Source organism: Schistocerca cancellata, chromosome 4 (genome assembly GCF_023864275.1).
Source record: "Schistocerca cancellata isolate TAMUIC-IGC-003103 chromosome 4, iqSchCanc2.1, whole genome shotgun sequence".
In the NCBI taxonomy this organism is placed as follows: Eukaryota; Metazoa; Arthropoda; class Insecta; order Orthoptera; family Acrididae; genus Schistocerca; species Schistocerca cancellata.
This window is the reverse complement of record NC_064629.1, coordinates 249569687-249595340: the sequence shown is the minus strand read 5'-3', so window position 1 is coordinate 249595340 and position 25654 is coordinate 249569687. Positions and strand designations below refer to the sequence as shown.

Here is a 25654-nt window from a genome sequence, read left to right as displayed (position 1 = left end):
AGTACAGCATCAAAATGGCGTCTACATATGACTCACGTTACAAGTGGTATGCTGTTATTGAATTCTTATGTGCAGAAAAAGAAACCATGGTAAACATCCATAAACATTAGTGTGCAGTGTATGGCAATGCTGCAGTTAATAGTAGTACAGTTGGGCGATGGGTAAAGAAAGTTACAGCCTCAGGCAATGCAGAAACAGAGGTCCATGATCATCCATGCTTGGGACGTCCTGTCACAGCCACTGCTCCACATGCTGAATTGTATGGATGCCACTATTCATGCCAACCAGCGCATCACGACTTGACAATTGGGTCTACAGTTGTCGGTCAGCATTGGAAGTGCATCTGCAATAATCGAGACTCTCGGATATTCAAAGAGGTGCTCACAATGGGTTCCACAAATGCTCAAAGCAGCCCACAAGATTCAAAGAAAGGCTATTTCACCTTAATTATTAGAGGATTTTGAGACTGGTGGAGAGGCCTTTCCATCACGGACCATTATGGGGGATGAAAGCTGGATGCACCACTTTGCACTGGAAACAAAAAGGCACTCCATGGGGTGGCATCATCCTCATTCACCACAAAATAAGAAATTCAAGACAACCCCCTCTGCTGAAAAAGTCATGCTCACAATCTTCTGGGATTGTGATGGCATCATTCTCATGGATGTAATGCCAAGAGGGTCAACCATCAATTCAGAGGCATACGTGAAGACTCTGAATAAACTGAAGAAACATTTTTGGTGTGTACAATCGGATGAGAATCCAGCAGAAATCTTGCTCCAACATGATAATGCATGCTCATACACAAGTTGTGAGAACCTGGGAACACATAGCCAAATTGGGTTGGGCATCGTTGCCTCATCCATCCTACAGTCCAGACCTGGCACCCTTGGACTTCCATCTCTTTGGGCCCCTTACAGATTCTTTACAGTAACACACTTTGAAGATGATGAGGCTGTCATTCATACAGTGAAAACATGGCTACACCTACAGGACAAGAACTTTTACCAGCAGGGAATACATACTGTTCCACAACGTTGGCATATGGCCATAGAACGTGATGGAGGCTATGCAGAAAAATAGGAGATGGATAAGACATATTGTCACCAAATTCTGACTCTTAACAATAAATATGATCTGAGGAAAAAATGTGGGACATTACTTATTGAACGAACCTCGTAAATAGTCCCTGTCCATATTCTGTTTGTGCTATGCTTCTCAAGTGTCATGTGTAAACCATAGATTTAGAGTTAAGAAAAATGCGAAGTGTGTGCAACTGTGACAGAATTGTTGAAGTCTCTCATTAAACTCCTTTGACAAAACTCTCAATCTAGTGAATAATCTTGAAAACTTTTAATAACTGCTCGAACTTCCCTTTTACCCATGTTGTTGAATCACATATGTAATAATTTCCCTTTTTCATAGAGATACTTTTCTAGCTATTCAACATAACAATGCTCCTTCTTTTACATGTCACATACTGCAAGCAGAGAAATACCCACTAGCTGAAATCTGCTTTACAATTTTGCTAGTGTACAGTATTAAACTAAAATGCATTTTTTTAATTTTTATTTTAAAATACTGTAATAAATTTATTTTGCTTCACTCACACTTGTATTCCAGTCACTTCATTTGCATCTACATCGACATACATACTCTGCAAGCTATCATATGGTGCATGGCAGACAGTATCCTGTACCACTACTAGTCATTCCATTTCCTGTTCTACTTGCAAATATAGCAAGGGAAAAGCCACTACCTATATACTTATGTACAATCCCTAATTTCTTGTATCTTATCTTTGCAGTTCTTATGCAAAATGTATGTTGGCAGCAGTGGAATCATGCAGTAGCCTGCTCCTAACGTTGGTTCTCTAAACCTCCTCAATAGCGTTCCTTGAAAAGAACACTATTGCCTTCCCTCCAGGCGTGTCATATTTGAGTTCCTGAAGCATCACCATAATACTTTCGTGTTGCTCAAACCTACCAGTAACAAATTTTGTAGCTCACTTCTGAAGTGCTTCAATGTTTTCCTTTTAATCCAACTTGGTGCACAACCCTAACACTCAAGCAGTGCTCAAGAATAGGTCACACTAGCATTCCATACGTGGCCACATTTACTGATGAACTACACTTACCCAAAATTCTGCCAATAAACCAAAGTCGACCATTCACCTTCCCTACTACAATCCTCATATGTCATTCCATTTCATATTTCTTTGCAATGTCTCGGTCATATATTTAAACAACATGACTGTGTCGAGCAGTATGCTGTATCCTAACATTACAGGGTTGTTTATCTAGTCATCTACATTAACTTACATTTTTCTACATTTAGAGCTAGCTGACATTTATTGCACCAACTAAAGATTTTGTCGCAAGTCATCTTGTGCTCTCCCACAGTCACTTAACTTCGACACCTTCCCATTCACCACAAAATCATCAACAAACAACCAGATTGCTGTCCACCCTGTCCATCAGATCATTTATGTATACAGAAAATAATGGCAATCCTTTCACATTTCCCTGGGCACGATGGATGATACCCTGTCCCTGATGACATATTGCGTTCTAAGAGTTAAGAAGTCTTTGAGCCACTCACATAACTGGGAACCCATTCCACATGCTTGTACCTTTGTTAACAGTCTGCAATGAGACACCACGGAAAATGAGTTTTGGAAATCTAGAAATATGGAATCTGCCTGCTTCATCCGTAGTTCACAGTATATCATGTGAGAATATATGCAAGCTGAATTTTACTCAACTGTTGCTTTCTAAAAGCGTGGCAATTCATGGATGTAAGCTTTTCAATCTCTAGGAAATTTATTATATTCAAACTCAGAATACATTCAAGAATTCTGCAGCAAACTGGTATTAAGGATATTGGTCTGCAATTTGGCAGATCTATTCTTTTACCTTTCTTCTATACAAATGTCACCTGCACTTTTTTTCCAGTCACTTGGGACTTTGGGCTGGGTGAGGTTTTTGTGGTAATTGAAAGCTAAGTAAGGGGCCAATGCCATACAGTACTCTTTGCAAAACTGAACTGGGATTCCATCCAGACCTGGCAAATTATTATTTTTTTCCCAACGCTTTCAATTGTTTCTCTATGCCATGGATGTTTATTACTATATCATCCACAGAGAACTCTGTATGATGGTGAAATGATGGTATGTTTGTATGATTCCACTGTGTGAACAATTTTTTAAATGCAAAATTTAAAATTTTAGCTTTCCTTTTGCTATCTTCTATTGCCATGCCAGGTAAATCAACGACCAACTAGTTGGAAGCCTTCGACCCACTTAGCGATTTTACATAGAACCAGAATTTTTCCAGGTTCTCAGCCAGATCTTTTGCTAAGTTATGACGGTGGCAGTTGTTCAGTTGTTGTATGCTTCATGGATAGAGCTTTTCACAGTCGCATGAGTCTCTACTAACCTTTGACTGTTATCATTTTCACATTCTCTTTTGAATAAAGAGTGCAACAGTCTTCGCTTCCTCAGCATATCCCAAATTTAGCTGTTAAACCATGCTGGATCTTTTCCATCCTTAATCCACTTACTAGGCACATACATGTCCAGAGCACAATTTATGCTCTGAAACTTTGCCCATAAGTCCTTTATGTCCATCATACTGAAACTGTCAGTTCATTGTCTAAGTGAGATGCTAACAACTGCTTGTCTGCTCTTACTAGCAGAAACACTCTCCTAGCCTTCTTTGACTGATTTATTAACTGTCATAGCCATAGCTGCTATAATAACATCATGATACTAATTCTCATGTTTATACTGCTGTCATCAATAAGGTCCAGCCTGTTTATAGCTACAAGGTCTAAGATATTTCCACTGGATGTGTGCTGCTGAGATAGCTACTCAAGACAGTTTTCAGAAAATGTGGTAAAGGGAATTTGAAAGACTGTCTGTACCGCCTGCAATGAATCCATAGATATCCAAGTCAATACTGAGTAGGTTAAAGTCAACTCCAACTAGCATTGCATGATATGGGTATTTACATGCTACAAACAGTACACTTCCCAAGGATAAAGTGACCATGAGAACTTTAAGGGGGGGGGGGGGGGGGCAGTTGATTTGGGAAATCTGTTACAAATGCTTCGACAATTTACTGATAAAATTTTGACAGTCAAAGTGTCTTCACACTGAACACAGTGTGATTTTGCTACCTGGATATCAACTGGCAAGTGTTCATCAGAGTACCTCAAACTATCACCTAGTCTACAAAACCCCAATGTGCACTCCACAAGTGTCCCGCTATCCGAGTAGCTGCTTTCCTTGTGTAGTGCACCTCTGACCTATCAACGAGAGCCCTTCAATTACCCAGTCGATAATGCAGGTCCAGAAATCTGCAGCCAAGATGTATGAAGTTGATGAAGCCTTTTGATGAGATGCCCACTAGGTCCCAAACTGAAGGACCCCAATCAGCTCTGGGAACAATGCTGCATTTTGCGAGCTCTGCTTGCACCCTGCATGTGAGGTCAGCAGCCTTCACCACCTCCGCCAGCCATCTGTATGAACCGAGGACGTGGCCTCAGAACACATGGGACAGGTGTCACTGGCACCAAAGTGAGCCACGACTTGCAGACAACTGCACTCTGCATGCTCAATAGTCACAGGCAACAACATCTCAACTTCTTGGATGAGGCCCCCCAGCAGACATACTGAGTGCACGTTGGCTTTCTTTTCAGCCAAGTTCCATACATCATCTACTGCTGGAGGTCCTGATACTAGTCAATCTCTGCATATGTGTGCCTGTTTGGACCCTGCTGAAGGAATAGCCACCTGCTAGCTCACAGAGCAAACAGGGGAGGCCAGACGATCAGCTTCCATGTTGGCCCTTCGCCTCATGCAATGCGAACTCATTATCATCGACTACTCATACTGCTTTGAGGGTGGATCCACTACAACATGTACATTAAGAGGTGCCTCAGTAGCAGAGCCCGCAGGTGAAACTAGCAACATCTGAGGTGTCCCATCCAACATGCCAGGTTCTCCACCACCACCACTACATCATGAGGCAGCAACCTGAAGGCAGCTGAGTGTAGCTAAAAGTGCATTCAACTGTTCATGAACTGTGGCCAGCTGCTTCTGCATCTGCAAACAGCATGCACACATCCTACCCATCCTAGCAAGAATAACTGAAGAAGTAAACTATAAAAGCACACAGAAACCTAGATATGCAACTTGCTACATTCCCAACATGTTGTCAATGGACAGTGATGCCTTAATAAGCTATATAGCTGGCCATTCAGAAGTAAAGAAAACTGCTGCCTGTATTTACACTTACAGTTAAAAACATGAGATTAAACCACTTAAATAGAAAAACATGCATGAAATTTAAGAATTGAACTAAAAAGCTAAGTACACAACTTGCCACTGTGAGGATGTGAACAGGCAACAGCTGAGGGTCCTAACTGGCTTACTAAATGAATGGGTAATTCATTTCAGGTTCAATGTTCTTAGATTTAGCCATTGAATATCCACATAATAAAAATAATATCAATTACAATAGAAGAAAAACAGCTTTCAAGTTTGTACTTCAATATGTATATTTTATTACAGTAACTGAAAGCACTGGAGATATCCTACATTTACACATAGTTCCCCACACTGTATCATCTCACTATCACATTATTTTTCTCACTGAACTTCTTTATTAATGGAGATTTTACAGTGCACAAACAATAACAACATATTTACAGTTGAGATCAAATTTCTCTTTAATAGGTATCCATTCTGTGTATTGTCAGAAAAACTTCACAGAAATTCTAGAAACACCATGCGCCCCTGGACACACACACACACACACACACACACACACACACACACAGAGAAAGAGAGAGAGAGAGAGAGAGAGAGAGAGAGAGAGAGAGAGAGAGGGCTACCACAATTATAAGCTATGTATGCAATTGTAAACTGTAGAATATACAAGGAATGTAGCTGAAAGTGCAGCTGCAACAATCACCACTTTGTCTCTGGTTGGCAGCAGAGAGCTGTATAGACTCCACTTAATTTGCAGTTACTGGAGTTCATAAATAACCATTCTCAAAATAAAATCATCACACTGGCTTATAAAATTAATGAAATTACATAGTAACAGTCATATTAAATTAGTGTACTTTACAGTATCTGAAAATAAAAAAATAAAATTAAGATAAACTTATAAAAACAAGCACTCTACTGCTCAATGAATCTACATGGTTTTCAGTTAACAGTTGTCATTTACAACTGGTTTTTTTATGCTACATCTGTACTTTGTAAGCCTTACAGTACACAGTGAAGAGTACATAAAGTACAAGTATCACATCCACTTAATAAATCTATTCATGGACTGAGAAGTCTCCACATATCAGATGAGCACTTAATTTCAGCTATAACAATATCATACTGTGTTCATATAAAATAATTTACTAGAGTGAACAATTTCCTGCACAATCTGGATGCAGGAGGAGATAATTTATGCAGAGATTATCAGTCCTCCTTTTGTTTAAGGAATGTCAAAAAGGAAACAACCTTTTTGTGCAATCCATCAGGGTAGTTATTACATGGGTTGTTCAGTATAACAATAAACAATAATGATAAAACATTAGTAAGAAACGTAGTTTTGAATTCCTGAGTAGAAAGTGGAAAAAAAGTATCACCACTTTTAGAAGCATTAAATAACAGCAGTAAGATTGAACAGAGATAGGCATACAATTTTGTGCATTACAATAAATATTATGAACAAAAACACCAACATAAAGACTGTAGCTTATATGTAGTATTATTGTAAATGAAATGGACACAAAGCACATCAAGCAGAGGCAAAATTGTTAAATGCTGCTTGTCAAAAATCCACAGAAAATGGATACAGTCATAGGCATCTGCAAAGGTGGGGGGAGGGGGCTTCAAAGAGCAAAGAGCAGGCACTTGCCTACTCTAACCCCCCCTCCCTTCCAGTCACACTGGAATCTGGAGTGCAGAGTTTTCATTCGTTACAGAATTCTCATACACTTCTAGAACTGTTTTTCCATCATTGCGCTATACCTCTCATTTACCTTAAACCCACCATCCCCCACCTCGTATGAGATGGATGGATGTCCATACAAAATATTTATAAACGTGCTGTTACTAACAAAGAGACTTGTCTCTTCATGTATAAGTTTAATTCACTATAAGGATATAAAAATGTCTATTTCATGTATAATAACATCAAAAACTAGTAACATAAAATAAAATCTCTGAAATAACAATAATGATAATAGTAATAACAACCAAAAAAGACAGACAATTACCTTTGGCATTTGCAGCAGAAATGAAACTACCATCTCTCTATTTTTTTTTTCCTTATTCTCTAGCTTGGCACATTGCTTGTTTAGTTAAAGAGCAGCTCCATTGAATTGCCACCTTCACATAATTATGTATGTCTATTCTATAGGCAATATCATGTACACCCAAGATCTTGTTGATCTTAAATTTCAAATTGTGCTTTTTTCAGTGAGAAATGTATACATCCTTGTTTACAAACTTTCTCTATTAATCAGTGCAATTAACATGTACCTACATTAAATTAAAACTTGAGCCAACAGTCTGTATGAATGTTATCTTTCTTGTCGAAAGCAGACATTTCTGTAGTTAAATTACGAATGAAGACACAAATTCTCTCTCTCAGTATATAGTAATAAAACATAAAATATATCAGTACAATCTCTTTGTGAAATAATAGTCACATCTACAACACTGTCAAGCCCAAATGGCCATGACTGAGAAACTTTTAAAAACAAAGAAGGAGAATTAATGCTAGATAAAGTGCAATAACAATTAAAAATCCACAAAAAATTGTTTTAAAAGGAACAAAATATTAGCAGACCAAAACTGTTGACAAAAATTATACATTTTTGAAAATATATATCTTCTCCTGCACTGACTTTCATTACATACAAATTTTACAACTAATTAATTTGCCTTCATTTCTGTGCAGCAACTGAGAAATAAGGCACAATAACATGAACAAATTCCATAAAAATTGTCAAAAAATAATACTAAAGAAATAAATTTCAACCATATTATCAACAAAATTCATAGTTTTTGGCAGTGTCTGTGGGATTATTACAGCAGTTCCCCCTTTCCCTCTTACACTGACTTTAATATTCTACACACCTCAGAACAAATTCATTTGCCTTCATTTCTTTGCATTAGCACTAAGTTAATGGGTTACGAAGTCTGTATACAATACATTTTGTTTATTGAGGATGAAATTTTGGTTGGTATGTCTAAATTTATTTTGTGTACCCTCTAGCACAGAAACAAACAATACCCATTTCCTGCTTCCTTTCATGCTTTTTGCAGCATAGCAAAAATGTTGTATGCAGACCTGTGTATGGTAGAAAACTTGAAACACTGAACTTAGTGGTAACTAGCACATTTAAAATATAATTTCTGATAGCTATTCCCAATAATAGCTCTTTTAATGAGTTATTACTTTTTATAAACATAGCGCTAGCAAAAATATGATTTTATGTACAACATTAAAAATAAAGTTGCATGCCATTTTCAATATCAAAATATATCATTTCATACAAAATGTCATGGCATTAAAAAAACTAAACAGCAATTATTAACAGTGAACAACATTCTTAAAAGTGTAATGCCATGCTGCCTTTATCATCTGCAACACATTCTATAATAATCCAATCCAAAGACGGAAGCAGCAAGCATTCACAAATCCTTCAACTAATGACCTGATGTCATCTTGACAAAATTCCAACTGATTTGCAGCATGTCCCCCTTCTTGTGGTTTCCGATACACTATGCACAGATTCTGAAAAAAAAAAGAGGCAATGCTCATTAGTCAAAATTAATCAAAATACAGACTACAGTATTAAAAGTTACTGCAAAAAATATAAAAGTATTCAGGTCACAGATAGTGTGTGAATGTGAAAAACACAGTAGTTGTTGGGTTCTACAATGAATCTGTCATGGTGGTGTGAAAATCTGTGTACCACATTGTACTTCAAACTTGAGCTCTTGCCTTTCACTGGCAGTAATTTTACCAGCTATCTTGAAGTCACTCACGATTCATCTTCCATTATACCAGAACCTTTGTCCTACTTTGCAAACTCCACAAAAAACTCTTCAAATACCCTGCTTGGCCAGCCTTTCTGGGAGAAAGGATATTGTGCTAGGTAGCCTAGCCTAGACTAGAAGTTATTCCTATAATGATTTATTCATTCTCATGCAGAGCATTTGCTCATGTGAAACATCCTGGCATATCAAGACTGTGTGGTGTGCCACAACTTGAAACTCTGTTCCTTGAATCCCTTGGACAATGTCCTTACAGACTAAACATCAATGTATCGCTCAGCTTCAATTAAGCAACTCCTTCTTTCTGAGGGATGGTGGGGTGGGGGTGGGGGTGGGTGGAACTGGGGCCATAAACAAAATGTGGGCAGTTATCTCAGTCAGTAAAAGCATTGCGAGTGGGAGGCAAGGGTATGGGTTCAACACAGATTTAATATGCCAGGAAGTTTCTCAATTGTCGAACTGCACAATGCCTGAAGCACAAAGTCTTTCTTGCTTCTTTTGTGTGACGATCATTTTTGGGAAGGTAAGATGAAAGAGTAAGAGAAATTATGTATGCTATTATTCCTTCTGTTTCATTTTCTTACACTTATCTTTAACTGTGTGCACAATACTTTTATAACTGACAGTCCACACTCACTGTTGTAGATATTATCATGTAGATTATAATCACAAATTATTTCTACAAATGCATTCACTGCACATCTCTTTACATGTGGATAAGCACCACCAAAATGAAGGATACCTGAATGAGCATGGATGAACTATCGGCTCTGGGATGTAAAGTACTCAATTGCTGAACATGCTCTTCAGCATGACTCAACAAACCTAAGTGCCCATGGCCCTCTTGGACCTATCTATATTACTAAGCAACTATCCCAGAACCCATAATCCAGATCCTAGTACCTGATCCAGGCTGCCTATCTAATGGCTTCCAGAAGCAACAAAAATTTTATTTTCAATGTTTTGAATAGTTACTGACCAAACTCAAACATTTAAAATGCTGTCATAATCTACTCATTGAGGTGTATACTCTAATGTTAAAAGTTTTGCACAATAAGACACGTATTACAGTTAGAAACTGCATGTTTGTCTTGAGGCAGTATAGCTGACAGTGTGCAAATACCTGTATTTGAGAATGACAGCAACTAGCGACTTCCAATAACCTTTAAACATTATTTCAAACTTTCACAAAACTTTTTATCACAGACACCCCCTTAAAAATGATGACAGGAAAAATGTTTATTGCTTACTACACTTTTGCTGTTCATGGAGTAAAACTTCCGCATCACGTATGGCATTTTAATTTATTACTTTGTTACTACAGACTCTATTCAAAACACTGAGTGTAGACAGTATCCACATATACCACTTAATAAACTTACAAAATTATGTCAGTGTACAGCCCATTGTTCAGGAAACTTGATGTCATAGCTATTTAGAAGCATGAAATCTATGGTATACAGCAAAACTTCAACATCAGGCATGGCATTTCAGTTTATTACTTTTTACTACTAACTCTATTCACAACATATTTTGCAGGCAGTATTTACATATATCACCTCCAAATTTATATCACTGTGCAACACATAGTTTAGGAAATGTGATGCAATAAACTTTGAGATGCGTGAAAAACTTGCTTTTGTTTAAAACAGAGTGCAAATGTGTCACCTCCCCATCACACACACACACACACACACAGAGAGAGAGAGAGAGAGAGAGAGAGAGAGAGATCCATCTTTCCTCTATTAGTGATTGCTAAAATTTTATCTTATTTATTTTTATAATTTTCAATTATCCTTCCATATACATGTTTCTCCTTTTTTCTTTCTCTTTTTATCACCTTTATTTATATTATTCTTTCCACTTCTTGTCTCAAAATCATTTTTTACTCTTTTCACTCTATTCCTCCCTTTTATGTTCTGGGAATTGAAACAGATATTGCGCTTACTAATGTACTGTCTTTTACCTCTTACTCTGACACTCTAGTACAGTGTTTTAGTACTGTTTTTTTAGATATGCACTTGTTTCTGTGGTGTCTTTGTCTGATGTTAATATATACTTTTGACTCATTCCACATTTCTGAAGGTTGTCCTTCTTTATGGGATCTACGGAACATGATGAATCGATGTGTGAATGGATGAACACATATTCCTTCTTTTCTGAATGATGGAACTGTTTTAAAAAAACCACAGTAGGCCGTCAACTCTATTATGCAAGATGCACTTTATTGCACCACATGTAAAGGGGATTGTCAGAAACAATCTGAAAAACTTGTAAGGGTGTTGCAGGGGAGGTTGTGCCATGAAAGTATTGCTAGGAAAAAAAATTTGGTATCTTGCGCTGCTTCAGAGTTATTTAGAATTGAAGTTAGTCAATCAAGGAGTCGTGTGCAAAATTCAAGCAGCCTGCCAGAGATAGTGTTGCCAAATGCAGTCTTCATTTGGTTTCCTCAAATGGAACAAAAGAGTGATACAAATATCACAACATTCTCTGCTGTGGGAAATATGTGTGTCAAACCCACCTGTCATCATCCCATTACTCCTCTTCCCACATAAATTTACAACTAAATGAACACTTTCAACATATTTGGCACCTCCATTCCTGGCAGGCTGCTTGTTTTTGCATGGGCAACAGCCTGACTGGTTACCTCCAATGCTAATGAAATTGGAAACAGTGCAATGCATCGAAGTTTTGTCTTAAAAATTACTTCTCAATACAATCTACCCAGAAAGATTATTAAAAGCTTTTCAGACTGTTTCTGACCCCCCACCCACACACAGTTTTCATATATGGTCTCTCAAATCACAAACTGCTTACAAGCACTCATTTTGTATGTCATGAAAGTAAAATACTCATAACAATCGGTTTCCAGGTCTCCAGGTCCACTGATGACCTCAGATGTTAAGTCCCATAGTGCTCAGAGCCATTTCTCCAGGTCCTTGTCAAATGCATGAGTGAGCTGGTTCTCCTTTCCAGTCTCCCTTAACTAATACCAGTTTCCTCCCTGTAAAAGGAACCCATGAATCTGAAAACTATGAGGACTGTTGTGTGTTTTTATGTAATTCTACTGGCCATACCATAGCTGTGTCTCCTGAAGCTACGTATTTATGCACCAATCTGTCTTATGAATTAACACTATAAAGTATTACAGTTCCCAAAACAAACTTGTTTCTTTGAATTCCAGATGTCAAACTCCTGTTCTCACAATGAGCCAAATGATAATGAAGTAGCAGCACCCGTCTATTTAGTTCTGCACCAGCTGGCAATCTGGATTCACCTGACAACTCCAGTTCCTCTATTTTCATTGTTTGCTTTTTAGCAATACTCCTTCACCCATTAAATATGGTATTTTTTCTGTCAATGCTCCACCTGTTCTTTTAATTGAGGATCTTAGCTCTAAAAGCGTTTCTAGTTTGTCATTTTTGATTGTTTGATGCTGTTTCACTCCTGTTATTTTCCTGTTTCTGTGATCAATTTCTTTTTCTGGAAATACATGATCAGGCCATCCTTTTTGATTTAGAAGTGGGGGAGCAAGGGAAGGAGGGGGTTGGAGAGAAGGAGAGGGAAAGGGGGAGGGAGAATGGGAGAGAGGGAGGGACACACACACACACACACACACACACACACACACACACAGAGAGAGAGAGAGAGAGAGAGAGAGAGAGAGAGAGAGATGTATATATTTTGGTAGATCTCTTCACTGTTTCCCATTTTCCAACTTGCCTTTGTTTGTGTTGCATCCATTATTTTTCTAATAATCAGTCTCTAAAGTACTTCTAGATATCCAGCTTGTAGGTGAATGTTAAGCACTTATGTGCATACAAGCATTCCAAAATACCACTGTGGTAGTCTTTTTAGTTTCATATTTTTAAGAGATGCACTTCTTTCAGAAATGTCTTCAGTTAAATAACATTGTTTTTCCATTATATTAATTCTTACATCTACTACAGACCTTTCTAATCTATTCTGTCCACTCTCCTTGGAAGATTGGTCACTTATAGTACTAACTGTTAGGGAGGTACAAGGCTTGACATGCACATTTTTTTAAAGGATAAGGAAATAGTTACTTCAAGATATTTAATTTTACTAACATTTTCTCTTTTCACCTATTTGTGTTTCTATATAATTTGGTTATTTTTTTATGTTGGCCAGGAAGTTTGTTTTTTCACCTCGAATTCAGATACCAGTTTCGTTGGGATTTTCCCTTGAAGATTTATGTGAGTAATTCCTTCCATTACATTTTTGCAATTATTTTTAGAACTGTTGTTTAACAGGAAGGTTAGAAAAATCTCAGTCATGCAAAATAAGGAGCAGAGATAATAAAGCTTGTGTTATAAAAGATACCATTGGTGTAAAACAAAGCACAGGGCTCCAGACAGAGGGATGCTAAAGGAAACATGTTTAACTGTCAAAAGGTCAATGCATGAAGTCTTCAACAACTGCCATAGCAGAAACATCTTTCACAAATTCCAAAGGAATTCTGGTCATATGCAAAAGCTGTCACTGGAACCAAAGTTAGTGTACACACACACACACACACACACGGATGTAGCAAAGCAAAAGCAGAAATGCTGAACTCTGGTTTCAAATGTTTCCCTACACAGCAAGATCCAGGAGTACTGCCCCAGATTAATTATTGCACCTCTAGAATGATGACTGATGTAGATTTTACTGTCTGAGGCATTCTGAAAGAGCCCAATGGGATCATTATCAGATTCTACACATGGTGTCCCAGGAAGAACGGTCAATATCCAGAAATATGCCAGGAAATTCTAGTAAATATGGGCTTTAAGATTATATTATATTTACTTTCTTAACTTACTTAAAATACATTCCCCCAGGGACTCACACACATGGCTGGTGACCACGGCGCCCCGAGCTGAGTCCTGGCATTGCTTCCACTTACTTATTCCAGGCTCCACACTTTTGTCTTTCCTATCTGGCCATCCTCGGCCACCTCTTATTTCTTTCTGACCCTGATGCTATTAGGTTTCGAGTGCTAGGGGTCTTTCATTTCCCAACCTATACTTCTCATCTGGGATGGTCAACGGCCTGGATGGCGGAAGAGGATGATTAGTGACACCTCAATGGCAGAAAGGGGGGAGGAACCACCATCACTAAACACATGATGTGTGGGGTTTACTAGTCCCCCATCGGACGCCTCCCCGGGTGGCGGATAGGGGAATGTCTCTCAGATATGGGGACCAAAACTAGTAAACTGCAGTGTCTGTCTCAGAATGAGCGGCTGCAAACAGCGTCTGACCCAGAATGGGCGGCTGAATTTCACACACTGTGGGGCTCAATACCCCATTAGTCACAACCCCATTATCCTTGAGGATAACCACCCCGGGTGGCAACCAATCCACTCCCGTTCATGGGACAAGTAGACCTGTGGATTTTGGGGAGTCTACATCATCATGTCATAAGAAACCTAAGACTTTCTTGGCAACCATAAATATAAACTCTCTTCTTCAAGTTGGAAAATTGCTAGACATACTAAGAGAAAAAATGTAATGATATCAGCTGTACAGGAGACCAGATTCACAGATGAATGTTGTTTTGAATCAGAAGGCTTTAGAATATACAAAGGAAAACCTGGTAAAAGAGTCACAAAAAATATACCACATCTAGGCACTTGCTTTATTGTCAACAAGAAAATGATCAATTCAGTCTTAGATTTCTCTTCAAGTTGTGGAAGAATGTCAACACTGTCTTTCAAATCTATGAATAAGGCTTATATGATAGTAAATTTCCATGCTGCCACATATGAATCAAACAAAAAAGAATCAGAATCAGTCGACAAAATTTGGGAAAAACTTGAAGAAACAATTGACAAAGTTCAAAAACACCATTCCATAATTTTGATGGGCGATTTTAATGCACAAATTGGTAGATAAAAAAAGTATAAACAAATTGTTGGTGACTACCCTCCACATAAAAGAACAAATAAAAATGGTGAGTGACTAACTGATATTTGTAAGAACTGTGATCTTTTAAAATCCACAGCTTTCAAGCATCTACCTCGAAAAGCCAAAACTTGGAAACACCCTAATGCAATGTTTGGAGAATTCCAGCTGTACCATGTAGCTATTTCTAAAAAATCCACCAGGGAAATTTTCAATGTTAAAGTTTTGAGGAATGTCAACATTAATTCTGATCATTACTTGTCTTTGGTAAAAATGAATATCATCCCAGATAGCCGAAAGAACCTTTCCAATATTTCAAGAAAAAACAAACCTCCAAAATTTGATATAAGTAAACTGAAAGATGTCAACAACAAATTTATAGAAACTCTACACAGCAAACCAAATAAAACAGACTGGAACAGAATTAAAGAAGCCATGGTACAATCAGTCACTGAAACTATACTGACCAATAAAAAATATAAACACCCATGGTGGAACAGAGATTGTAATGAAGCAATTGAAAAGCAAAGACAGACTTGGATAAAATGGAATAGCAAGAAAACCTCCAAAAATCACAAAAACTTCTTGAAGGTGAGGAAAGATACATCAAAAGCATGAGAACAACTAAGAGACCCTTCAACAAAAATCAAACTGATGAAATACACTCCTGGAAATGGAAAAAAGAACACATTGACACCGGTGTGTCAGACCCACCATACTTGCTCCGGACACTGCGAGAGGGCTGTACAAGCAATGATCACAAGCACGGCACAGCGGACACACCAGGAACCGCGGTGTTGGCCATCGAATGGCGCTAGCTGCGCAGCATTTGTGCACCGCCGCTGTCAGTGTCAGCCAGTTTGCCGTGGCATACGGAGCTCCATCGCAGTCTTTAACACTGGTAGCATGCCGCGACAGCGTGGACATGAACCGTATGTGCAGTTGACGGACTTTGAGCGAGGGCGTATAGTGGGCATGCGGGAGGCCGGGTGGACGCCGAATTGCTCAACACGTGGGGCGTGAGGTCTCCACAGTACATCGATGTTGTCGCCAGTGGTCGACGGAAGGTGCACGTGCCCGTTGACCTGGGACCGGACCGCAGCGACGCACGGATGCACGCCAAGACCGTAGGATCCTACGCAGTGCCGTAGGGGACCGCACCGCCACTTCCCAGCAAATTAGGGACACTGTTGCTCCTGGGGTATCAGCGAGGACCATTCGCAACCGTCTCCATGAAGCTGGGCTACGGTCCCACACACCGTTAGGCCATCTCCCGCTCACGCCCCAACATCGTGCAGCCCACCTCCAGTGGTGTCGCGACAGGCGTGAATGGAGGGACGAATGGAGACATGTCGTCTTCAGCGATGAGAGTCGCTTCTGCCTTGGTGCCAATGATGGTCGTATGCATGTTTGGCGCCATGCAGGTGAGCGCCACAATCAGGACTGCATACGACCGAGGCACACAGGGCGAACACCCGGCATCATTGTGTGGGGAGCGATCTCCTACACTGGCCGTACACCACTGGTGATCGTCGAGGGGACACTGAATAGTGCACGGTACATCCAAACCATCATCGAACCCATCGTTCTACCATTCCTAGACCGGCAAGGGAACTTGCTGTTCCAACAGGACAATGCACGTCCGCATGTATCCCGTGCCACCCAACGTGCTCTAGAAGGTGTAAGTCAACTACCCTGGCCAGCAAGATCTCCAGATCTGTCCCCCATTGAGCATGTTTGGGACTGGATGAAGCGTCGTCTCATGCGGTCTGCACGTCCAGCACGAACGCTGGTCCAACTGAGGCGCCAGGTGGAAATGGCATGGCAAGCCGTTCCACAGGACTACATCCAGCATCTCTACGATCGTCTCCATGGGAGAATAGCAGCCTGCATTGCTGCGAAAGGTGGATATACACTGTAGTAGTGCCGACATTGTGCATGCTCTGTTGCCTGTGTCTATGTGCCTGTGGTTCTGTCAGTGTGATCATGTGATGTATCTGACCCCAGGAATGTGGCAATAAAGTTTCCCCTTCCTGGGACAATGAATTCACGGTGTTCTTATTTCAATTTCCAGGAGTGTAGAAGCAAATTTTAGAAGTTCAAACAGCCTACATTAAAATACATACCTGAAGAACTATGAGCATTTGTTCATCTTTTCTATTGTGAAACACATCTCTTCTACTGAACATGTGCTTATAGCTCTTAAGAAATGCATGTTAGAGCCCATGTTTACTAGACAATTTTTTCTCTTTTAAGCCTGAAGAAGTGCATTCCAGCACCTGAAATTTTAGAAATTAAGCAGTGTGTGTGTGTGTGTGTGTGTGTGTGTGTGTGTGTTTCTTGTATGCTAAGTACTTTCTGAAGGTATTGTACTTCTATTGTATGAGTAAAAGTGTAGGTGTCATACCATACAACTTAATTTGGAATCAAAAATAGATGCACATTGATGGAAGTGGGCTTATACATTAATGTTACATTTCCCAATATTTTATTATGCCAACCTTGATTAAAAATGACATATATTTTGATAGATCTTTAAGCATCAGTGAAGCTAAGGATTCCATTTTCTTAGCATACAAATTACAATAAGAAAACCATCGAACATGGCACTTTAGCTTCACAATTATGGTATCCAACATAACATTAAAGGTAGTTCTGCATTAACAACTATTTCCTTCTCCTTTAAAGAAATATGCATGTCAAGCCTTTTATCTCCATAACAGTTAGTACTACAAGTGACTAATCTTCCAAGGAGAGTGGACAAATGTTCTAGTAGTGCACGATCTCATATGGTTTCCCACTGCTCAGTGTTGCACATGTACAATAAAGCCAATTTGTAAAGTATAAGTGACTGTCACCTCTGTGTTCCTTTATTTCTCCCAGGCAAAGAGAGACAACGAAGAGGAATGAATACATTGATGACAAAGACCATAAGACTGATAAATACCTAATTCTCAACTCTGTATAGCAGCAGTGACAAAACAAATTGTTACACTATATGTTTTACAACTGAAGGTGCATAGCCATGACTGTAAGATTGAAACTGAAAAGATAGACAGGAGTTATAGGTGTCAGTCCTGGAACTGTAAACAAAGGTGATTATATTACTATTAAGTGTGCTAACAAAGATTACTGAAGTAGTGGTTAGCAATGCCACGAACATAAACCAAAGTAATGTTCACAGCACAGCAGGCTAACACTTGAAACATGGGTGCTACAGCCTATGCATTCACTCCCCATTTATTAACTGGCAACGTTCTTTGTGCTTTGCTGTTAGTGTGACAAAGTGCCTAAGTGCCACTTCATTTACCCAATTTTTCTCTTCTTTTTTTACTTCCTCCTCCAAAACCACAACCTATTCTCTTGAAAACTACATATCATGATGACACTCATGTATGTCTGTGGACCTGATCTGATCACATGCGAATACAGCTTCATTATTTAGCTGATCTGATCACATGTGAATACACCTTCATTATTTACCATTATTGAGATACACAATTTATTGCCTTCTATGATTTGGTCAGCTCTCCAATCTAATAAAGATAATTAATGAAATCCCTTTTAAAATGCTACTGAACTAAACTGGTTGTACTCTTATGCTTTCTGGGAAACTATCTGTTCTGTACAAATTATATAAAATCTCTGTTAGTTATATCTGAAGTCTAATTAAATGCCAAAACTATGTCTTCCCAATTAATGTTGTGATCTATACAACAATTTATTTAGTTTTATCTACAAAGAAGATAAACACTAATGTAAACACTCAAAAAGCATCTAATTTAACAGTAGACAGACTACCTTAGAGCTATAGTTATGTAATTGAGACTTACACCTCTCGAGGTTAGGAAGTCAATGGAAAGCATCATAAATGCTTCAAGATATCGTGGGTGCAGGATCACAATATGTTGTGTGCTTCCATCTGGTGCTTCAAAATGGCGGCTATGTTCAGAATACTTGTACAGCAGGGTTCTTGCTAAGTTTTCATACCATGTTATGGGCTGACATAACAGTGGACCAAGACGAGGGTCGAGATGACTAAGTGGTTCAGTAACAGCCAATTCACATAATTCACAGAACTCACTATATGTTAGGTCCGAATTACTTGTCTGAAAACAAAATAAATTGATGTCACAATCATGAAAGTACAGAGTATCATTTGTATTTACACAAGAAATCAATTTTCCTTAAAGCATTCATCAAAGACAGAAATAACTTACAAACAGGAAATCTGAGCTTCTCTGAAACAAATTGTGTCGGTTGTAACAGGATCTTTAAGGTGTTCATTCAAAGCAAAGGGGGCAGGGGGGGAGGGGGGGGGGGAGGGGAGGCAGGGATAAATGTATGCATGGGCTTTATATTAAGGTATTAAAAGATATGTTGACAGCACTTGTATTAAGGTATTCTGAAACAAGTTTTGTATAAGATAGGAAAAATGCCTTCAGATGCTTCATTATGATGAATGGTAATTAAATATAAGAAAGTAGTCCACAAGTTTTTGTTGAGACCCCTTGTTTTCCTAGCCTTATCCCGTGTCTACATATAGTCGGCATGTTAATCTGGATATGGCAATGTTATTTTTACAGGGTGACTGAATGCCCTTCATGTCACCCCCCACTCCCCAGACGGAATTTGTGTATCCCATCTGCCTGCATCCAATGTTAACCATACGAAATTGTGTGAACGTTTTGTAAATGTTTGAGAATTGTGTAACTGAGGTCGACATGGGTAAAATCCCAGTATTCATTTAGTCAGATGTGGGAAATTGTCAAAAAACCAAATCCTGGCTGGTTGGCACACCAGCTCTTGTCATGAATCCATCAGGTGGATTTAATGTGAGGCTGGTGCACCTTCCAAAAAAGCCTGAAGCTGTGTGCTAACATGCGAAACATGACTGTGTATGTCCAGGTAAGTCTATGGAATGTGGTCATCATGAGAGGTTCCATTAAAGGAGGCTCAGGAATATGAGATACTATTGAGGTAAATTAAATGACTGAAAAATGTGGTTAAAACTAATAAGAACTATTATATGTTCTAACAATTTTTGCCACAAACTCTTAAATCCTGTTTAGATACTGTTGATGTTGGATAAAGAGCAGCAAAATGTGACCTGATTCAGGAAGGGTGCTTCATGAGGCTGTTACTAGTATTGTAAAATTTGGCATTAATATTTACTGGAACAGGGAACAACATTACCCTACAATAATACAGTAGTATAGCTCATTCTTTTGAGGAAAACCATTTAGGAGGACGTTCCTGATTTAACAAAGGAAATTTTATTCTGTGGGAGCTGAAGGAAAATTGGCAGCACCCACGGAAAGAGATGTAGTTAGTTTGCCTTAATGTTGTCAAGATTAGAGTAATACTTCATGAATTCAATTTTTTCCACATAGTCAGCTACATTTGTGACTCACCATAAGACTATCATTGAAAATTCACATACAGGTGTAAGTGATCACACTAGTCTCAGTAGCTAAAGTGCACATAGGGACATGCTTTTATCAATACGTTAATTTGGCCATTGACAAATGATATAAATGAGTGCTGTTTCTTAATTTCATATGTTTTCTTCAATTCAGATAATTATATCAATTTTAAACTTAAATTTCCTGACATTAATGTTTTTGTCTACAAAAGTTGTACAGTCTCAACTTAAGCTGGATGGTTGTCCAAAACGTTTCATGTACTTGTTCCTCACAGGAAATATGGTATGTCTACCATGCTCCCACTTGAAACCACACATTTGGTTTGGACCATGAGGTTTCATATTAAGGAGGACAAACACTGCTGTTTTATGTCTAGGTAATGCTGGAGAACTGACTGCCAGCATGAATGCAGCAGTTTTCTTGCATTCACCATTAATTTTTTTCATAATTTTTACATATCTGCTATGCCTACCCTTTCTCAATCTTCTCTTAGTTCCTATACATTGTCATTACAATTTTCCATAAGATAATGTCCTTTCTATATCTGAAAGTGTTTTGCATTTCTCCCACTGCTGGAACTTCTACAAGTAATATAGTATTACAGATATGTTACACTCAATAAGAAGCTGGTTCTACCAAAAGCATTCAATTTCACAACCACATGAGAGATTTTAGGGCACCTGCAATATCTTGCAAACTTCCTCTTTTCTCGTAACAGAGATTACATTCTTAGGAAGACTCACAGTCATACTGCTATTTGGTAATCTCTCATGAGTGGATCCACTCATTATTGCTCCATCTAATTGGGAGTGTAAGGAGTTTATGAATTAAGAAGCAACTCATTCCCATGAGCCACACGTGTTGGCTAAGGGCAGAGCTGAGCCTACCTGATCAAGCCTAATACAACTGAGATGTTGCACATGCCACAGATACTGCCTCTTTTTGAATCTTTTGCTTCAGTACCCATCTAATACATTGGCAGACAGCATATATTGACACTGACCTTTCATGTAAATGCTGCCCCTAGGTTAGCTTTACAACATTCATATTGTTGCTTTAGTGGTACTGCATAATGTTCATGATACAGTCTATTCAGTCTTGAAATAAACCATAGTGTTCAAACACATTAGGAGAGATGCAAGGTTTCTTGCTTTAAACTGCTGTCAACTCTGTTCATGATATTCCTTTGCTTGCAATTCTCTTATATTCATATTCAACAATACCATCTGAGTCACATCTTACTGAAATTAAGGTTGCTATCAGTTCAACTGCTGTTGGATGTTTTATATGTTTCTGACATATGGTACCATTTCTCCTATTTAATGAGTCTGGCATGTCTTCTGTTGCTTTCAGGATATAAAAATTGGAATATTTACCCTTGAATACACAATGGCACAATGGACTCAGTTTTACAATGAGTAATAGGTGAGGACGTGGTGGTGAGGATTGTGGTTTGATAGGGACTAGACTACTAGATTACAATTCTCTCCACCTTAGATAAACTCTGATGTTAATGATTATGCCGAGAATGAGGGTAAAGAAAATCTTTTTTACTGTCAAATCCTTTTTCTATAACACTAATGTAATCCATTATTTGACTAAAGCAATAACAAGCTGGGGAGGAATGTGCAGATATTTTGGAAACACTTAATTTGTAGAGGCTAAAAGAGAGGTAATCCATATAACAAAATGATAAGTAAATCAAACAATGGAAAATCCAGGATTGAATGGAACAATATTACGAAAAGGAAAGTTGCTACTCACCATATAGTGGAGATGCTGAGTCGCAGATAGGCACAACAAAATGACTCACAAGTAAAGCTTTCAGCTGTTAAGGCCTTTGTCAACAACAGACGACACACACACACACACACACACACACACACACACACACACACACACACACACAAACACAACTTGCACACAACTGCAGTCTCAGGCAACTGAAACCACACTGCGAGCAGCAACACCAAGGGCGGGGAGGGGGAGGGATAGTATGGTGAGGGTGGCAGTCAGTGAAGTGCTGCAGGTTAGACAGAGGACAGGGGAGAGGTGGGGAGGGAAGTAGTGGAAAAGGAGAGAAATAAAAAGACTGGGTGTGATGGGGGAATGCTGGCCGTGTAGTGCTGGGAATGGGAATAGGGAAGGCGCTGAATGAGTGAGGACAGTGACTAACGAAGGTTGAGGCCAGGAGGGTTACGGGAACATAGGATGTATAGCAGGGAAAGTTCCCACCTGCACAATTCAGAAAAGCTGATGTTGGTGGGAAGGATCCATATGGCACAGGACGTGAAGCAGTCACTGGAATGAAGGATGGGACAGTGTTAGAGGATGTCGGTGCTGGGGAGGACCCAGCTGAAGGTTCAATGGGGCCCCTTTTGTGGCAAGAAGTTTTCTCTCTACATCTATCATACTTAATGACTTAAAATAAAGAATTCCGTAGGAAAAATACTAGTGTTAGTTACATCTAAAATTGAACTATGTGAGGCTAGAATGGTTAAACTGCAGTTTGTGTCAAGTGACACAGACTTTCTATGAAGCCTGGTAGGAAGTCCTCCATCCACAAGTGGTTTCCTTAATCATTCTTAATTGGTTGTGGGTATTGATAGCTTGCCACTCCATATCCCAAGCTTTCAGGATCATTAGGTTCCTGTGTTGGTATCATTGGTAAGTACCAGGTATTCCCATTTCTAGTAATTCACTTGCAGTCACACCCTTGGCCAATTGGTCAGTAAGCTCATTTCCTGGTATACCAGCAAGGCTTCACATCCAAATGAACATGATGGTAGTGTTTTGCAGTTCAGATAGCAGATTCTGACCACTTGAAACTAATGTATTCTTTGGACAGCACTTTTTAACAGCTTGAAAACAGCTCAATGAGTTGCAGCAGAATAGGAACCCTTTGATGTCTTGGGTTCCCAGGTGTTGCAAGGCTCATGTTATGGCTTTCATCTCAACAGTGAACACAATATATGCATTTGGCAGAGACAATAGTTCTTGAACAACAGTAGACACAAACACATACCAAACTCAAACTCTACCATTAGTTGTAGAGTGGATTGTTTCAGAGTACAGCTACTCACATAGGATCAAAAGAAATAGTCATCAGTAGATATTAGGGTTTGTGTTCCCTTTAGGTTGACAACACAGGTTAAGGTGTAGCTTTGGGAGATTTACATACCAAGGAGGAGCCCCTTGAGGCGATCTGTGCATGAAATTGGACTGGGGAAGCTGAAGTTCATTCCTTAATACTAGGCTCCTGACTGCTGAACAGAACTGGGTGGTATGGATAGCTAGGTGATGATTGAATTATTATGCATAATTAACAAGAAGTTGCTGATGCCAGACTTGCAGCAGCAGCATGCCTGCTTCTGCTAGAAGGCTGTCAATGGGATTTGTATGAAAGGTGCCAGTTGTCAGCCTCATACAACTGTAGTGAATTGGATTTAGCTAGTCCACAGAGCACGTACTCTGTCAGACACCAACAGTTTGGTGATGGCAATAGAACACTTACAGTCGATGTTCAGCTAAAATGGATTCTCGTCTAGAGTCATCCAGAAGGCACTCTGACCTGCCAGTGAACCACAGAATCTAGAAGAAGAATCAGAAGAGGCAAAGAGGGTGGCATACTTGTCATATGCTGGATCAATCTCTGCTAAGATAAGCAGAATTCTCATGAAACATGACATCAAGAGCATAATTTTCCCACTCACTAAGATTTGGACAATGTTGGGTAATGTAAAGGATGACCTGGGATTACGGAAGCCAGGCATTTACAACATACCATGTGAGTGTGGGATGTCATACATCGGCCAGACCAGCAGGACTGAGGACATCAGGTATAAAGAACATCAGAGGCGCATCAGACTCAGACAGGCAACCAAATCCGCAACAGCAGAACACTGTCTAGAGCTCGGTCACTTGATGAACTACAATGACACCATGATTGTCACACAGGCCCTTAGATATTGGGACAGTGTTACAAAAGAGTCCATCAAGATCAAGATCACGGAGAATCTAATCAGCCGTGACAACGGATAGCAGCTCAGCATGGCCTGGGATCTGGCTCTTGAACTTCTGAAAACTCAATGCAAAACACATGGAGATTTCAGAAGAAGCAGGAGTGGGTACTGAGAAAACAGCTACGAGACAGAGCACCAGACACTACAGATTTGTCCTGACACTCCTGAGATCACAACCATGAACCCAGAGGACATCCAAGTCAGGGCAGACGTTGGTCGGTACACCAAAGATCAGAGGCAACCACTGGACCTGCACCTGGCACGTGTGGACCAGAGACAGAACACTCGACGTGGCGCAGACTGTTTACAGAGTGCCCAGCAAGAGACAGAAGTGGAAACCGAGGAAACAAAATGAGACAGAACACCAGCATTACAGACCAGTTTTGACAGACCTCTGATGATGACCACAACCCCAGAGGACAGCCACACCAGGTGCAGGTGGCATTCGGAACACCAATGACCAGAGGGGACCATGGGAGTCAGGCCTGATGGGCGTGGACCGCGAACGAAACACTCAACACGGAGTGGACCAGTTATAAATCGCCCAGCAAGAAACAGAAGTGGAGACAAAGGAAACAGCCAGGATACAGAACACCAGACACTACTGAGATGACTGCAACCCCAGAGAGCAGCCGAACTGGGTGTGGACGGCAGTGGGAACACCAGCGACCGGAGAGGCCCATGGAACCGGCATCTAGCGGGCACGGGCGAGGAGGGAACACCTGATGGCAGCGTGGACAAACTAGGGAGTGCCCAGCACCTTGCAGGTATAAATACTGGACTCGATCTTCCCAAGAATCATTCTCGGATAGCACCTGAAGAAGACAGTGAGTTACACCATCGAATGCAAGAATGACGTGAACATCTGGCAGACGTCCCATTTTTTCAAAATGTCAACAGATCGGCAGGGAAGCCTGAAGAACTACAGGATTGAGCAAGTTTAATACCAATGGCACTGTGGATATGTATGCAACACATAAATAATCCAAATGGGATAATATTAAGGACTTACGTAGCCACAAAAGAAATGTATAAATAGCTCCCCTGGAGGAGCTACTGAGGAATTTTTTCCATACAATTAACTTTAACAGGCAGGCATGCAATAACCATATTATCTTCTCATTTTAAGGCTGTCAGATCTCTCCCCAAGTGAGAACGTTTGAAGCATTATGAGCTAGGCATTCCATCCAGCTCAGAATTCCCTAACAAACCCTTGGACAGAAA

At 39.7% G+C, this 25654-nt stretch overlaps 1 protein-coding gene across 1 annotated transcript in view; it reads right to left on the bottom strand.

Moving 5' to 3' along the window:
- Nucleotides 1-7212: 7212 nt before the first annotated feature.
- Nucleotides 7213-25654, bottom strand: part of LOC126184063 (KICSTOR complex protein SZT2-like) — a 513866-nt gene continuing 495424 nt past the window's right edge. The window contains exons 41-42 of the mRNA XM_049926423.1: nt 18816-19091; nt 7213-8813 (exon numbers count right to left, since the gene is read on the bottom strand). Coding sequence (XP_049782380.1) covers nt 8673-8813; nt 18816-19091 — 417 coding nt within the window. The 3' untranslated portion in view covers nt 7213-8672. The remainder of the gene's footprint in view (nt 8814-18815; nt 19092-25654) is intronic.